Below are 16,900 nucleotides of genomic sequence, written 5' to 3' on the forward strand. Positions count from 1 at the left end.
CTGTGGCTGATCAAATTAAGCCTCATAACACGGTAGTCAAAATGGATTGAAAACCTGTATTTTAACAGGGATGTTATGGGTGTGCACAGTGTACCACATGTGTGTTTCTCTCTGATTTTTGGTTAGCTTTTAAGTGATATTATCGTAACTAAGGTCTTTAGGGTCCGAGCTTTCCTCTTTATCCCAAGAGCTTTGCAGGATTAAGTGATAGTAGGTGAAGATTTTTTTGTTGTATAGACTCTTGACCTCGAGCTATGTGCTTCATAGGTATTCAAGCTGCATTCCTGCTTCCACCTGGCAGCAGGCTGTTCTAGGAATTTAAAATAATAATATCATAAGAGTGTGAGATAGAAGCCTTTAGTGATGGAAGGGTAGAGCATTTCTCAACTTCTGTTATTCTAGGTGATAAAACATAGTTAAACATCAGTGTTTGTTAATCATAAAAATCTACTCCTATTTATCTATTTATCACATTCTGCTTTCATGGTATATTCTTACAGTCATACTCTCACTGGAATTATTTCAGTCAGTTTCATTTTGGATTGAATGTCCTTTATTATCAACTCAATCCTTCATTTACATCTTACAGCACATGGAGAGGTGTTGCTTATCTCTGTTACCACTGTTGGATTTTTAAGGTTCAACTGAACAGGGTTAGGGATAGGGTTAGTGGTATATTTTTGTATCCATAGAAATGAAATCAATGGTATATAAACATCCTTTATGCATGTTTAGAATTAGGAAACACACCTGATAACAAAGGTGCTATGCTGACAGCTGTTTCTGAGTAGTTTCAAACAATGAATATTACTGTCTTTAACTTTTTAAAAGTCAAAACATCTCTTTCTGGTTTCTCTTGGCCACTGCAGCAGAGAATAAAAAGTTTTGGCTCAGAAATATTACTGCACATGGGCTTTGTGCCAAGAGCTTTTCTACATGACACTTGGACCAGGAAACATGGACGTTTTCCCCCAGATTTTTTTTTTTTTATTCTTACTGGCCTACATTTGTTTTTCAGCTGTTTTCTCTAAGGAGTTTCTGTTTGAGGCATGATAGTAAATTACGTTTCCTCTCTGTAATGACACTGCTGCATATCTTCTCAGGGATTTTCTGGAGTTTGAGGAATGATTATTTTTACATTAGCGCTATTTTGCCAACATCAAATATAAACTGTTTGTTTTACTGGTATTACCTTAGCAGCTCGAGAAAAAGACTCAACATGACAAGTATTACTTATTTGTATGAAATGCAATATAAAAGCCTGTCAGTGTGTTGGAGGATATTTATTTCACAAGCCAGTATCCCTGCGTTCCATATTTGGACATTTTGGCTTTTTGTTTATCATGATTTTGAAATATATTTTTGTCTTGTTTTTCTGGTGTTTTAAGTGTGGTATTACATGATTAAACACTGTGAGACTGGAGCCACACTAAGTAGTGTACATACAGACAAGTGATGAAGTGAAGGAAAAACACATTAAAGTGTCTTAGGTTGTACCATGCCTGAGCACCATGGTCCTTCCTACCTGCGCTCACCTTGTGCCGGGCAGTTAGCTTTCACTCTCAATGCATACTGTGTACAGGGCCAACTGAACCAGCTTGAAGAGGTGGGCTCAGGCACAGTGCAACGCAATCACACTTGTCAAATGAACTGGACTTTCGAGGTGAAATGTGCCCTGGCACAGTACGGATCCCCTAGTGTGAGTTCACCCTTAGGATTGTGTATTGGGCTACCATGAACCATCTGATGAGCTTCAATGCATCTTGGCATTGATTCTGCAAGTTTATAGAACTGTCATCCTGTTTTTCCACTCGTTTTTTTTTTTTTTTTCTTTAATTTGTCACTTGTCTCTATGTGTCTGCAGAGCTGGTCAGTTGTTAATCTGTTAATGCTCTACTTCACAAACTGACTTGTTATTGTCTTTCGCAGCTCTGAGATTTAAGCATTAGGCTTGTAGTCCAACGTATGCTGTTATTCATTGGTCTCTACCATACTATGACACTGTAATACACAGGTACCGTAAACAACCATTTTGAAAGTTAAAAAGATGCAGTTGTTCAGTGCGGAGCTAGCTTTCAGTTTAGTGCCTGTGAGTGAATGACAGTGTTGAATGGAATGAGTGTCCAAATCATGAGTGGAATCTAGTGTTTGTGGGTGCAGTAAGGCTGGTGAATCATTGCAGTGGGGGTTAGTGTCACAGTGTCACCAGGATGTGGACTGGAAGCGGCTTTGATAGGGAGGCACATTTCTGTGACACCCTCCTTTGAGCTCTGCATGGATAACTGCTTGGTGGTCAGCGGCAAGCCATCGTTCTCTTTCTGAACGTCTTGATGTCTTTTACCCCTCACCCTGCACATTGCCCCAATACACTGGCTTGGTCTGACTGAGTGACAATGTTAGTGAGTCAGGGAGAGAAAGTGGAGTTCCATTGTGTGGAATTTGCTGCAGTCAGGCTTTGTGAGGCACTCAGTCTCTGCAGCATTATGGAATGCAAAGCCAGAAATCCCCAAAGCTTTGCTCATTTGCACAGGGAGATTGGGCCCAAGATAGTTGTTGAAAGGAACTCTACTGGCCCCTTCCTGTGCCCATCCAATGCAGGACAGCTGGTGAATTTTGGGGAACACTGTTTCACATTTCTTCTAAATTAGTTCCTGAAAATGTATCTGGAACAAAAGCACAATTTGTGTTAAACCTGGACCTTATTTCGGTCATCTTGGTAATAGAGTGTAATTCAATTTCAAAGCTTACTGCTCTGCAGAAATGTGTGTACAGCGAGTTTGATAGGATTCTGTTCTTCATGGAGGGTCAAGGCAACTTCCAACAGATGATGTATATTCTCATAAAAAATGACAGTTATCAGAATACTTCTTTTTTTCTGTTGTGTGTATGGATGCTGATTTTGCTTGCTGTATTCTTTGTCCATAAAGCACTCTTTCAAAAAAATAATACAGAAAAGTGTCATATATAGTTCTAATTCCTTCTTTAGAAATCAAGAAACTAATAATAGTAAATAAGAATTTGTAGAGATGATTTCAGCAGCTTTGCTATCTCCTGCTTGATGTCTCATGTGTGAAATTAAGTACAAGAAGTTAGAAAAATGGGAATCTGCTATTGTCAGCAGTCCAGAGCATTTACATTCAAAATGATGTGTTGTAGTCTGCGGTATAACCTAAATTAGACAGATGACCAGCAGCCAGCAGCCACACTAAAGTATAGATTGTTACATCCATATGACACTGCAGTTGTGGACAGAGTTAATTTAAGAAAAGCACTGTGAGTGTTACTGTTTTACAATGACGTAATGCTTTGGGTTACACTGTTGTGTTGGTACTGTGGAAAGCACTGCTGCCAGCTGTAGCCTCTGCAGTGCGTAGTACATGGGTAAGTGGCGGAATTGCAAGAGGGTAAGTAAATGACAGAATTATGAGCTCAGTCAACTGTCAGAACTAGAGGAAGGGGGCCACTATGACAGTAACTGGTGCTAGATTGTCTCTGACAGATGGTGCTGTAGTTATACCTTTCACAGACCTTTCCTATATTACATAATTGCCTGCTGGGATTATTTGAAGTGATTGCTATCTTTTTGCATAATCATTTGAATCATTTCCATCCATCTGTATATAAACAGCTGGATGGACAGAAATGTCACATTTCCATCACTACTTCTACATTGTTTTCCACCGTTAAAGGTTTGACTGGTGTTCTTTTAATGATGTCATCATGTTGTACCCCCCACCTCTGCTATGGTTTAATGGAACATAAGTAGAGAATTAGTGTCACCAACTATTTAACACTTAACTTCTTATATTTGAATTAATAAGCTTATACTGAATTAGAGCATATAATTAACAGAAAAAGACAATTAAATCATTACTAAAATTTGATGATCGTGTCAGCCCTAGCTCTAGTCCTTTATCACCTTAAATGTGTGTGGCCAGTTACTTAGTGTTTCCAGCTGAAGATAGGATGTTTATGAGCAAAGTGAGATGAGTCAGAGGTTAAGGAAATCCTATCAGACAGTTAATGGTGTATTTTGAAGGACCAAACTAAGCCAAAGGTCAACAGTTGCTGTGATTGTTGCCTAAGTAGTGTGTGTGTGTCTGAAGGTTCTACTTAAGGTATTACTTTTGTGTCTGGTAATCAGTTCTCCTTTTATTCATTTTCATACTTTCATTTGTGATGACCTTCAACAGTCCAAATCCTCCAGGCCTTGCAAGACTTTGATAGGCCCTCTCTGTCCACCAACACTCCCTTGACAAGAAACAAATTCCTGTCATTTTTACACAGGATGTGTTTTTGCAGAGAATCATTGCAGCCATGTTTGGAGATCTTGGTTCACTGTTCCTCCAACCAAGCAAGGAGCCAGCCATGTTCTTGTTTAACTAAGAATGACTCACGCACTCCCGAGAGTCCTTGGCAAGCCAACTTGGGCATGTGTCACAAAGCCAAACGACTTCCCTGACTATGGAGGGAGAGCATGATAGGGGAGGTCCACACATGGCACTCAGATGCTGGTTGAATTGGGCAGCAGCCAGGTTCACCCGTCGTCCCAGCTCAGACAAGAATTTACAGACACCTCTTCTGAAATTTTGCTTGCAGCAGTTGTGCCTATTTGCTCTGTATAACTTTTGTTTGCCTTGTGAAGACACAGAAACATTCAAATGCAATATATGGTAAATGCCATGGTAGCAAGTAAGCATACCAGTGCCTGTGTCAGATATTGTTGGTGATTCTATGTGAGTGGTTGATGGCTCTCCAGCTTGCAATTTCTGAGCATTAAGTCAACTTATACATCAGAGCAACAGTATGCCAGTTACATTACAAACTGATCTGATGATGATTTTTGTCTTTGTGTGTGAAACCAAAACCTGTGCACAGATTAAATGTTAATGTCTGTTTTTGATGTTGGTTTGATTATGATATTAGGATGTTTGGTCAGGGGGTATGGGGGTTCTCCCCCAAGAAGACGTTGATGTTATATGACTAAAAACTATGCATTTGTGAATTTCCCTTGCGGAATAATAAAGTATCTATCTAATCTAATCATTTAATAGGCTGTAGTATGGTATGCAGTTGACATCCATTAAATAAAAGTGTTAAAAAATTATCATTGATTTGTTTGGAAAAGCAGAGGGAAGAGGATAACAGTCACTGACAATGTAACAGCATTTGGATTCTTACCAGAATTTCTCTTTGGTTGGATGTCTGTAGGCAGGTCACTTGCTGAGTGGGTGTACCAGCCACTAGGCAGCTGTCTGAGTTACTGTAGTGAGTCGATTCCTTTGACATCTCCATCTGACGGAGAAGAATCTATCTCAGTGTTTCTACCCCTGCAGTGGGTGCTGGGAACCCCAAACGGAACGCAAAAGGGTTCATTTTCCCGCTGCGTTGTTTATTATTAAAGCCTCTCTCTCCAGAGCGGTAGAGAACTCACAACGTTTTTTTTTTTCCCCCATTCATTTGGCTGAGGCACTGTGTCCAAGTCTTATGATGGTAGAGAAAACCCTGTTAAAACAAATGTACAAAGCACTGAATATTAGCAGCTTTAATTTGGAAAAAACTGTAGATTTTGGCCTCTGAAATTGATTAAACTCCAATGAATGAATGTTGTCCAATGGAAAAAAAAAAAGTTTGTAATTGAAGCAAGCGGACATATAAGTGATGGAGTTCTTATCACACAGACCATTTGCTCAGTAAATCATTTCCTATGTGGAGTCACAGACTGGATGGGTGTCCAGCCAGTTAGAACACAGAGAAGTCCTGTATCTTAAACCCCACTGATGTGATTGAGATTGAGATGTAGACATGTCACTGTGTATAATCTTCTCTCAATTAACCATAAGCTCTCACAGGATGGGGTCCTGTGAGGGGGGCACATGGTTGTTTGTACTTCAGTCAGTCAGTTACTGATCTGACAGTATTGCATGGATAACAATAAATTGGGGGTTGGGACAAAAAAAGAAATTTGAAATAAGTTATTGATGCAATTGGCAGGTGAAACCTCACACAGTGATTTCTGTAATGCCATTGTATGCTCTTTTGTGACAACATCAGAATCTACACTGAGCTCAACTGATGTGAATCCTGTGCATATTTACGTGAATACTGTAAAATATACGTGTTTGTCATCCAGTAAATGTGTCCATCCCCTGAGTAGAGTTTCTGGAATTTGAAATGTTTATAGTAACACACTGACCAGTAAATACTGTAATTCTCCAGTGTGGGGGCAGAGTTACTCTGTCCCTAAATCACCTCAGTGCACTCACTGGACCTGCAGCTTCATCTCAGACACAGTGTGCCCAAAACACTGCAGCAGATTGTCTGCATTGTCTGGTCTAAATAGGTCATCCTAATTATCTTTTGAGAAATGTAAGGCTTGAGTTTATTTCATGCCAAAAAGCTGTGGTGCAAACAAAGGAACTTAATGGTAAAATCATGCATTCAGTCTGTTGAAAAGTACAGTACAAACCTGTCTTTAGGAGTAAATCTCTTTTTTATTTAAAACATTTTTTTCTTTGTCTGTTGGCTCAGTTCTTTTGAGCATGGTGTGTTCAATTATTCAACCATCCTGTGTGGGTAAATGACGAATTTCTTTGTTTTCAAAAAGAAATCAAATGATCTTTTGTTCTTCTCTCACTGTATTAGTGCTATTGTTGTCAAGTTCCCATGGCTCCTTCATTACTAAGCCAAGGAAGCTGCTCACTTTCAGGCTTTAAAGGCAAAACCGAGAATAATCTGTCAGCCCCTCTGCAGGGTTGTTAGCCTTGCTGTTTTATGCTTCCCTCTGGCAAAGTGCCATCCGAAGACATTCATGGGAGTTAACAGACTCATAGTTCCGGAATAGATATCATAAAATAATCAGTGCTAATTTTTTGTAACAACAAAATGAACTCTTTGCTGAAGAATGTCTCATAAACGCCTTGTTTAGTAAACGTCCTCCACGCTTCTTCCTGTGTTTTTCCCCTTGTGTACTGACTCATTCTTCTCCCCTGCTTTTCCCTTGTTCCTCTACGATAAACAATAACAAAGACGCTTTATAGACCGTCTTGCTCTTCTGACAAAATGCAGTCATTACTTCCTGTTTAATTGTAGCAAAACAATTGTGGATTTTTGCTTTCATGCTTGCACAAGGAGCGTTGCTATTAGTGTAGATCTTATGAACGTGTTTTATAAAATGGCCTTATTGCTCTGAGCAGGGCATGAAGTGTAATCACTATCCCTGGGTTGCGATGGATGGGCAGGGTCAGGTTTTGGCACACACACAAGGTTTTTATTAACAGATCTGCAGACAAAACAATCACTTCAGACAAACACACAGCACAGTTTAGAGTGCCAGTGCTGCCATTCTGTGATCAGAAGCAACTTTTCAGTCTCACTCGCTGCAAGCCTGAGAGCACTTGTGGGATACATTGGTGGGATACATGGGTGCTGATGTCATCAGCTTCAATATTTCCAGGACACTCTGGTCAGCTTCCATCGACAGCTGATGCTCTAAACACACCCTGCTGCCACAGACACAGACTCTGCTGGACTTGGTTTATTTAGCCCTCTCTACAAACACAGTCATCTCAGTCATGGAAATCACACACACACTCACACACACACACACACACACACACACAGCCAAAATCACATAGCTACCACCAGGACAACAAACTCACATTCACCCACAGCAATCAATAGTTGTAGTGTAGTTAACATCTATCATGGGGGTTTGAAGCTGTGTACGTTATGTGTGACAAATACAGTATGGGTTAATCAACTTTTTTAAAGATTGATTTTAAACTAAATGTGTGTGTGGCGTGTTCCTTTCAGGTGAGACTGGACTGCAGTGAAGTTTTGCTTCAGGTCTGAATTGAAATGTATTTTGCCACAGATCTGAATGAGAGTGTTGGGTGAAGGTGTTACTGTTCTAGTCAGTTCAGTCTTTTAGATAAATTGTGTGCTACAAACTAGATTCCCCTCAGCAGAATCAGAACTATGCCTGACACAGTAATTATATTATCGACTTATCGTACAGGAAAATGACCTTGATCATTTTTGTTGGTCCTAGATATTGTCTGTTATGTTTACATGTGCATTGTCACCAACATTTTAGCCAATGTGATTCCAGAGTAAACAGCAGCATTTTCACCACCATTATAAGACCTAAGTGCAGCGCCTATAGGCATTCTTTCATAGTGCCTAAGCCAAATTTGTAAAAATGCTGAGACATATTATCATTTCATCATGGGTGGAGCTGAGGCAGCTCCTCCTCACATAAACACACTGACAGCCACAGTGAACCAGGTGAAGTGGAGATAACATGTTACTCCAGCCGGAAACTTTGGAAGAATAAGTTCATTTCAAAGCCACACTCCGCAGCTCTATAGAAACATTTTGCATTTGGTGATAGCACCTACCAAAGCATATGACACGTTCTGGGGAATGTCAGTAAATTGTAGCATCTGCATGTGAGGCATACATAGGACATCTGTAAATTGTAGCTACAGAAAATAACCAGAGTTACACTCTCCCTTTAAATCACGAGTCTCAGTATTCACACACACGAGTCACAAATGAACTGGATGCTGCCTTTGTTCTATCATCGTTATTATTTATATTTTATTTATAATATTTTAATATATGTTTTTTCACATTCCAATTCCAGTGTCTGAATATTCTTAAGGATTAAAGGTTTCTCTTACTTATTATTCTGCTACTGTTGTTAAATCAGTGATATGAAATGGTCTTAAATTGACAATTGTACTTATTTTATCACATTTATCTCTGGGGCAGTATACATCCAACAAACGTCGTTATCATGACAGGCCTAAACAGAACCATTGCTTTCATGCACACTGTGCACCTACAATGGGCGCTGCTTAAAACAGAGCCCTGCTCTCTCCATTCTCCTCCTCGCCTTCATCCCTCAGAGCTGGAGGCAGGCAGGCAGGCAGGACAGCCCCTGCTTCTGCATGTCTGGGCAGTGCACTCTGCACCCTGGGCCCGTTGCCTGGAGAGACATGTTTTCCTACCTCTTCACCCAGCAGTGATCCCTGTTTTTTCCATGGAGGACCCTCACCCCTCTCTCCATTTAGAATGCTTTTGACAGTTCATTTTCTTAGTGCTCCAAATACATCAGACATGTTGATGCTAAGCACTCTTGTTTGAACATTCTTATTGAGATATTATGGTTTGATCAAAGCTAGCCATAGTTAAGTTTTTTAAGTCTCAACAAGACCTACCTTTTCTCAAAAGCATTTACTGATGCTTTCGTGCGATTCCTTCTCTTCTAATGATTGCATGTACTCATATGCTTTTCTAACTGTACGTTTTCATTTGTGCATTGTGAAGCACTTTGTAACCTTGGTTTTGAGAAGATTTACCTACTCATTTATGTACTACTTTGTTTTGTTAATTTTATCTTGACATTTAGAACTTATTGAATGATGTTTCTCACTTACTGAAGGCGGTTTCACAAACAACAATATCACCATAGCTGAAGGATGTTCCTCACAAAGTATGTCAGTAACAGAAAAGCTCTTTGAGTGGATTGCGTCAGCTCACAGCCTATATAAAAGGAAGTCAGCATATGAAAGAGTTGGACCCACTCTGATTGGATCCATATGTGAGGGCTTATACAGAGCGAATGACCCATAAACATTTCACTGGCTATGAAATCAGTTGATTTTTTTTTTTTTTTTTTTAATTTTGTTTAGCTCACTCTTTCTCAGAAATACAAGAAAGCAAAAACTCAGGAAGGTATAGCTTTATTGTGCTTTGCCTGTTGTGCATAAAGGGGAAACAGATCAAGATGAATTCTAAACTGCTAGAGAGAATCTAAATTAAATCTGTTTGCTTAGATGGATGTTTCTGTTTCTTCTAAACTGAAAAAATACAAATCTTGAGATTCTCATCACTCTGGAGTCAGAGTGTCAGTTTTGCATAATCAGTGAAGTATGTTAAGTCTGTGTGACCCGGTCTCAGAGTATTTACTTTGTAAGGTCATTGGCTAACAAGAATGCTGATGGACAGTCCAGGCTGTTACTGGGGGAGTTGAGCTTGAAAAGTTTATGTAGTTCTCCCTTTCCTCAGTGCAGTGATAAATCTGCTTTGTGGTTCCATCCAACTGCTCTCATCTATTTGGCTGGAGGTGCTCTCAATAATCTTAATGCACAGCATTGTTGTAGATTAAAGAAAAACTCCAGTAGCTTTGAAGTTATCCCTTAAAGCGTCAATACAGACCATAGGCTTCTATAAGTGATTCTGATATGACTGGCTGGTTTCACTTGCAGAATTTGTCTTACAAAAATACATTTAGCAAATGGCTCAGCTGAAGGTCAGATGACTGAGTTCCACAAACCTAACATCACTGTTCAGATGAGATGTTCAGATTTCACATTACTCTCTGTGGCTGTTAATGCCACATGAGGTTAAGAATGATTTCACCTTCACTAATCGCAGTATTATGGTCTTTAGCTTGTCACTTTGATGGCACACTAAGTCATTTGTTGTAAGACCAAGAGTGATTAGTGTCATGTCAGCCTATATTATCATTACACAGAAGAAAGATACTGCAACCTGGGTGCTGTGACTACGCTTGCAGTTGTTATCTTTGGGGTAAATGTTATATTAAGCTGCTCTCATGATTAAAGCTTGACAAAGGCATTCTTGTGAGATGAGTAATGTGTCCAATTATCCTTCAGGATTTTTACATGATCGCTGTAGACTCCATTTCATGCAGATGTGCACTGTCTGCTTTTCTACACATTAAGAAACCCTTGAAGTATAACTACTGAATTTATGTACAGCTTTTCTCTGCAGTTAAGTTAATTATATAAATCTCTGAATATGAATATATTTCCTTCTGTTCTACAGAGACCTGAGGTTTAACAAAATCAAGGATATACAACCAGGCTCCTTCAGACGATTAAAGAACCTCAACACACTGTAAGTCTTTGTTCCTGGTCTGCATGCACAATTGTGAACTTTCGTAGACATGTATTATAACCTTGTTTTTGGTATGAGATTGTTTCCTAAATCATTTTCAGGTAAAACGGTTACAGAGACATCCTGTTGGTAGGAAATTTCAGTGCCTCAAGAAGACTACCAGTGAAAATGAATCAAGCCCATTTCCTTTAAACAGAACTCTGCAGACTGATTGTCACTTCCTCACAAAGTCCTGTTTGTATAACACACACACGGGCAAATTCTTGCTCTGTTCTGCTGTGGTTTCACACATGTAGGTCAGCTCGTAATCTGTGAGGAATTTATTTTTCCACTTCCACCCACAGGGCTATTTATCATATGTCCAGCCTGTTAGATGGTGCATTGCTAAGCTATTAAAGCAGAAATGTTCCAAGTTTTTGTATTTTTAATGGTCAATACATCAGTTGAGCATCCATCTAGATTTTTAAGAAATGTGTACAGCATCAGCTTATGTGGCCATCTTGATATGGTCTCATTTTAGACTGTTCAGCTGACTGCTAGAATAAATCAAACACTCCTCACCTCATTCAGTTTTTTGTAAACATTATTGAGATGCTTTCTCATCCATGTCTGCTGTGCATGCTGTGGAGTAAGGCAAAAATATGCAAATAGCAGTGTATCAGAACTTTTAGCACAATGCTAAACCTGAAGATGTGTAGATTGAGTTATAAGATTCAGTTATATAGCCATGATAGTTAATAAACATGAAAATATGTGCAGGACATGGACATGGTCCCTTAGATTTACTTTCAAAGTGGAGAAAAGTTCTTTAAGGCAGGAGAAAAGCCCAGCTTTTCCTATCAGCCAGGCACCCAGCCATTTGGATTGTTGTGGGCTTTATATCCTGAACAGCTCTTCATGGTTTCAGGCTGCAGTTTCACAGACTTATCAGTCCTAAAGTGTGTCAGTCTTTGAACTACAGCAAAATGTCCAATATTACTGTTGAACAGACAGAAAAACACCAAACATTAAAACCAGTTACTGGTGTTTGATAGATAGTCCAAGCTGGTAAAATCAGTAACTGGGTGGCTGATGAGTGTCTCTCATGTGATTTTTACCCCTCTCTATGACAAAGTGTCACGCTGTAGATTTCAAATCAGAAACTTGGAATTTTTCATATTAAAAAAATGTCTACAATAATGTTTTGTTCTTGCTTTGTTTTCCTGTGCAACCACACAAAAAGAAGGAAGGAATGATTGCAAGCCATTAGAAATGACAGTGCAAATTTCAAATCGATGCCCTCATGATTTCAAACTGCAGACCACAGTGAGACTGTGAAAAAGCTGACCAGATTCCCTTTAAGAGCGTATTTTTACTGAGACGGCGGTAAGGGGTCGAATTACATTATACTGCATCTTGTCTTAATACAGACATGACATACTCCTACTTAAAATTAGCCAAGGCCAAACTTACTGTCCTGCTTGTTTGCATCTTTAAAGCACGAAGTAACCACTATTTTCTTTTCACCACAGCCTCCTCAACAACAATCATATACGAAGGATCCCCAGGGGGGCATTTGAAGACCTGGAAAACCTCAAATATCTGTGAGTTACCCTCATGTCAGTTTGTTACCTTTAGATTTTTCTGTTTTAATAGGAAAAAGTCATTTTAAAGGAGTTCACTCTTTATCCAATCAACAGAAGAGGAAGCATGGTGAAACATGTCTGACATTTTTGTTGCCAAAAAAAAAAAATATATATATATATATATATATATTCACTGTAACAGTGGAGGACAGCTGGTGAGGCTAGACTGCTTAGTCAGTAAAAATATATCAGTGCAGTTTACGGAAATTCCACCAATGAAAAGTCTCCCTTTGACTGATCCTCTGTACTTACATGTCTGGAAGTCTTGACCTGAGGGCAGAGTTGAGAACAGAGGTGGTTTTGAGGTGCGTAGCCTCAGGGTTTCTGTGGGATTGCTAGTTTGCTCACTTTGTTAGTCACTTACATCATCGTCCCACTGACTTCAGTTGTGGTTAGAGCACTGTCTGTGCTCACAGTTAGATACGGTCTGATTTCCACGCTTTGACATCAGAGGACCTACTGTATGTACTAGGACTGTCCTAGAACCTCTGACTGATACATACTAGGTTTTAATGTCTTTGTTCATAATCTGGGATGTGAAAACACCAGATTTCCACACAGTCAGAGACGGTCTTGGTCATAGCTCAGTTATGAAATCTTACTGCACAGTGGAGTGTCTCTCCTGCTGGACTGCTGACAGCACCATTAGCCAGACACCATCTTGGAGTGGCCAACTTCCCTGCCTCGCACCGCCTGGCGTTACGCTATCCTGCATTTCTATCATCCGTCTCCTCTTCCATCACAGTTAGTTTTGTGGTTTGGTCATTTCAAGACTTGGTTTGGAGGTTTACAGCCTGCCACACTTTTGCTCCTGCATTGCTCTGTGTGCTGTGATGCAGCCAAAAGAAACGTGCAGTGAGATTTCTCAACAGATGCACCAAGTTATCTATTTTTGTCAGACAGCTCCGCTATTTACAGCACTCTAATGCAGGGACAAAACTTAGATAGTGAAGGGCGTATTTAATTTGCTATATATGACTCTTGTATGATTTTTGTTTTGTTTTGTACATTGTGAGACTAAAGCAGCATTAGTAGGAACTTTTAAATGCCTGAGTGTCTGTGTGGCCTGTGTAAGAAGTAGCATGACATAGTGTTAGATCACTACCCAGTTTATATTGTGGATAAGTGCACACTTGATACAAGATCATACACTACGTATCACTCAAGAAGAGAGGGAAGAGAGAGAAGGGATGTATAGAGTCTTCTTTCTTTCAGTCTTCAATTTACTCACACCCAAACACAAACATACACATTCCAGGCATACACCCCACTCTTTATGTTGTAATTAAATCCTGTGGCTATTTAGTAACTATAATTACAGAGCCCCTCTCACTTAAAAGCAGAGTTGATCTAAAGCCTGCCCCATTGTCCCAACCTTTGTGATTAGGGTAAGGTGACCCCCTTCCCCACACCCTCCTCCATTCCTGCTGATTCAGTGTCTATAGCTGTGGGCCAGATTGTATCTCCTTTCTCACCTCTTCCCTTGCTCCCCATTAAAGTCCACTCCCTGTCATCTTTCATGTCCTCCAAACTTAGCGGCCAGGCGGCGGTCTATACAATGGCCCCCATCTCTCCCATGACCACATCCATAAACAAATCAAACAGAGGTCAGCACGCCTCTTTGTGGGAACCCTTCACTGTTTATGTTTTTCCTTTTCCAATTATTCAGTTTCATTTCATCCATCTTTAAGTGTCTGTCAATGTATTTATCATAGGAACAGATTCTGTATCTGTACTTGTATCAAAGTATATTAATGTCAGTTTCCTTTAGTGCATGTTCCATCTTTCCTTAGTTTGTATGTAAACCTTTTGTTTTTGTGAATGTTCATATTGATAATTTAATCAAGTGATCAACAGCTGTCAGAGAAAATCCTCCCAGGTCTTAAACCAAAATTTAACAACAGTTTTGCAGAAACGTGTGGTTTTAACAAGGCGATGTTTTCAGGCTGTTGCATAGTGTCTTCTTTTTGATGAGTAATACCACTAAAGGACATCTGATCAAGCGAGGTCCATTGAGATTTGAGCCCACAACGCCCAAATCCTGTTTCCCATGTAAACCTCACACGCCACGCTTGTGCTCACACAGAAAAGGCTGCAGTCAGCTGTGTTGCACATCCATTCACAAAGTCATCCTGTAGGGGAGTCAGATGGCCATTTATAGAGTATTGCAGCAATACTCTTTACTGCAATGTCACTAAAGTAAATGGGTGATACTTAATGTTTTCATTAACATCATTACTTTTAACATAATTGCACTGCATGGAAATTTAACAATGGTTTTGGTTACTGTCATTTCCTGGTAGAAGGTTCTCCAGAACATGCATTAAAGCATTTCTCCATGAATGTCACTTGTGGTTTTTAACTTTATTTTACTTTACTTATGATTACCTTTATCGTTCACCATATTACATGTGTTGAAGTTATTTTTTGTATTCTCCTTTCACCTCATGTAGCAACAACCTGACAGTACTGACACAGACAGGTTATAGCATTTAGAAGGGAATGCAGTGATAAAAAGGAAGATATTTATTTTTCCATACATTACATCACTGCTGTGTGAAGATCTGTATCTGTCATCATGTGTCATCATGAGTGCAGTGGTGGAAAGCGAAATAGAGGGTTGAGAGATGAAAAGGAAGATAGCTGTAAGCATAGTATCACATTTCTTTGACATACACGATGAAGGGAAAACATGGTGTCTGTCCTTCAGTGCACTAAAATACCATGTGATCCTATACAGGCTGCATATAACTAGTCTGTTTGAGGTTTATATGTGGAAGTGCAGACATGTGGAGAGAAGATTTGACACACAAAGAATTTGTGACGTCATATTTCTTGTTTGATAATAAATCATTTTTATTTGATGCACACACCATCTGAACAGTTTTATTTTCTTTCTTCTTCCTGAAGTGTTCAACTATCTAATCTTAGATTTTGTAATGAGAACTTAAAGCTAAATGGTAGTACTCATTAAATGCAGTCATATAGGTTATTTAATTGACTTTTATATGTTTATGATATAATATCTTAATAAGTTGTGTTAAATTGCTTTCCTGTTGCCCATGTTGTCTTTACTACTGTGATTTTTTTTTTCACAGTTTTACTGTAATCATGAACACTCATCAAAAACAATGATCTGTAAAGTTCTCCCTCATCAAACACTGAACTGTCCTCTGAAATCTTTACGACCACAGTGCATGCCTAATTTCTATTTAGTCAAGCACATCTGTGGCTGAAGAGAGAACACAGTGATTTAAGAATGCTGTAGATTTGGTTGAGCACTGGCTGTAACTTGTAATGTTAAACTCATTGCAGTCTCACCCTAAGTTGTAATTGTGCATTGTGAGACTGGTTTTCCTCTACCCATGACTAGTTGTGTCCATGCGAAGCAGAGTACATCTCTATTTACAAACTGTAAACATACTATGCAAGTAGAAGTACATGATGCGTATCATTTTAAAATGGCAACTAGACAATAATCATTGTTATTTGATCCGATCCTTTCTACTCTCTCTCATAATAACCAGGCAGAATTCAGATGATCCTGTGTCAGTGTGTGTGTGTTACTAATGTCACTGATTATCTCTCCTTTCAGCTATTTGTACAAGAATGAAATCCAATCAATTGACAGACAAGCATTTAAGGGGCTTGTCTCTCTTGAGCAACTGTAAGTGACCAACTTCCTCATCCCACCTTTTCCTTCTGCTCGCTCTACTGCTCCTCCTCCCACCTACTGTCCTCCCCTCTACCTCCACTTCCTGAAAGATTTCTATAAACAGTTCATGAAGCTTGTTAAGGCCTACATGGTTATAAGTGATTTATAAGCTAAGTCATGTGATGTAATAGTGCCAAGCATGTCACAGATTTGTTTTGAGCTCATGAATATTATGTGAAGTGACACTGTGGCATGACTGTGTAAGCCTTACACAGGTATCATGATAGCTCTGTTAAGTTAGTTTTCATGAAAGTGACACTCTCTTCTTGAACCAACAACCCCCACCCCCCCTTTTCCCCACGTGCGCCCCTCTATCCACTTTTCTACCGCCATCATGCATGCCGTGTGTGCACCCATACTTGTGTGTCGCGCTGACCCCCTTTGATCCTTGCATGAGTCGCACGTCTTGTGGTCCGGACAACAAATATGCGCCACGGCCATGCGAAGCTTAAAGCATGATATCGAGCCCTGTGCTGCTAGTAGCGCTGTCAGTGTTGTGCTTGAATCAGAGCTTCTGCTTTAGAACGAAGCTTGACTCGCATTCTGTTCTGTTAGTGCAGAAACCACTCTTCTGCTCCAGTATGTTGTAATCAGTTCTATGTGTTTGTCTGTGAGAAACCCTCAGTGC

At 39.6% G+C, this 16,900-nt stretch overlaps 1 protein-coding gene across 1 annotated transcript in view; it reads left to right on the forward strand.

The window, feature by feature from the left end:
• The window catches only part of LOC108896113 (peroxidasin), a 51,617-nt gene that overhangs the window by 1,761 nt on the left and 32,956 nt on the right, over positions 1–16,900 (forward strand). The window contains 3 exon segments of the mRNA XM_018695120.1: positions 10,861–10,932; positions 12,444–12,515; positions 16,153–16,224. Coding sequence (XP_018550636.1) covers positions 10,861–10,932; positions 12,444–12,515; positions 16,153–16,224 — 216 coding nt within the window.

Source organism: Lates calcarifer, linkage group LG19 (genome assembly GCF_001640805.2).
Source record: "Lates calcarifer isolate ASB-BC8 linkage group LG19, TLL_Latcal_v3, whole genome shotgun sequence".
NCBI classification, from domain to species: domain Eukaryota; kingdom Metazoa; phylum Chordata; class Actinopteri; family Centropomidae; genus Lates; species Lates calcarifer.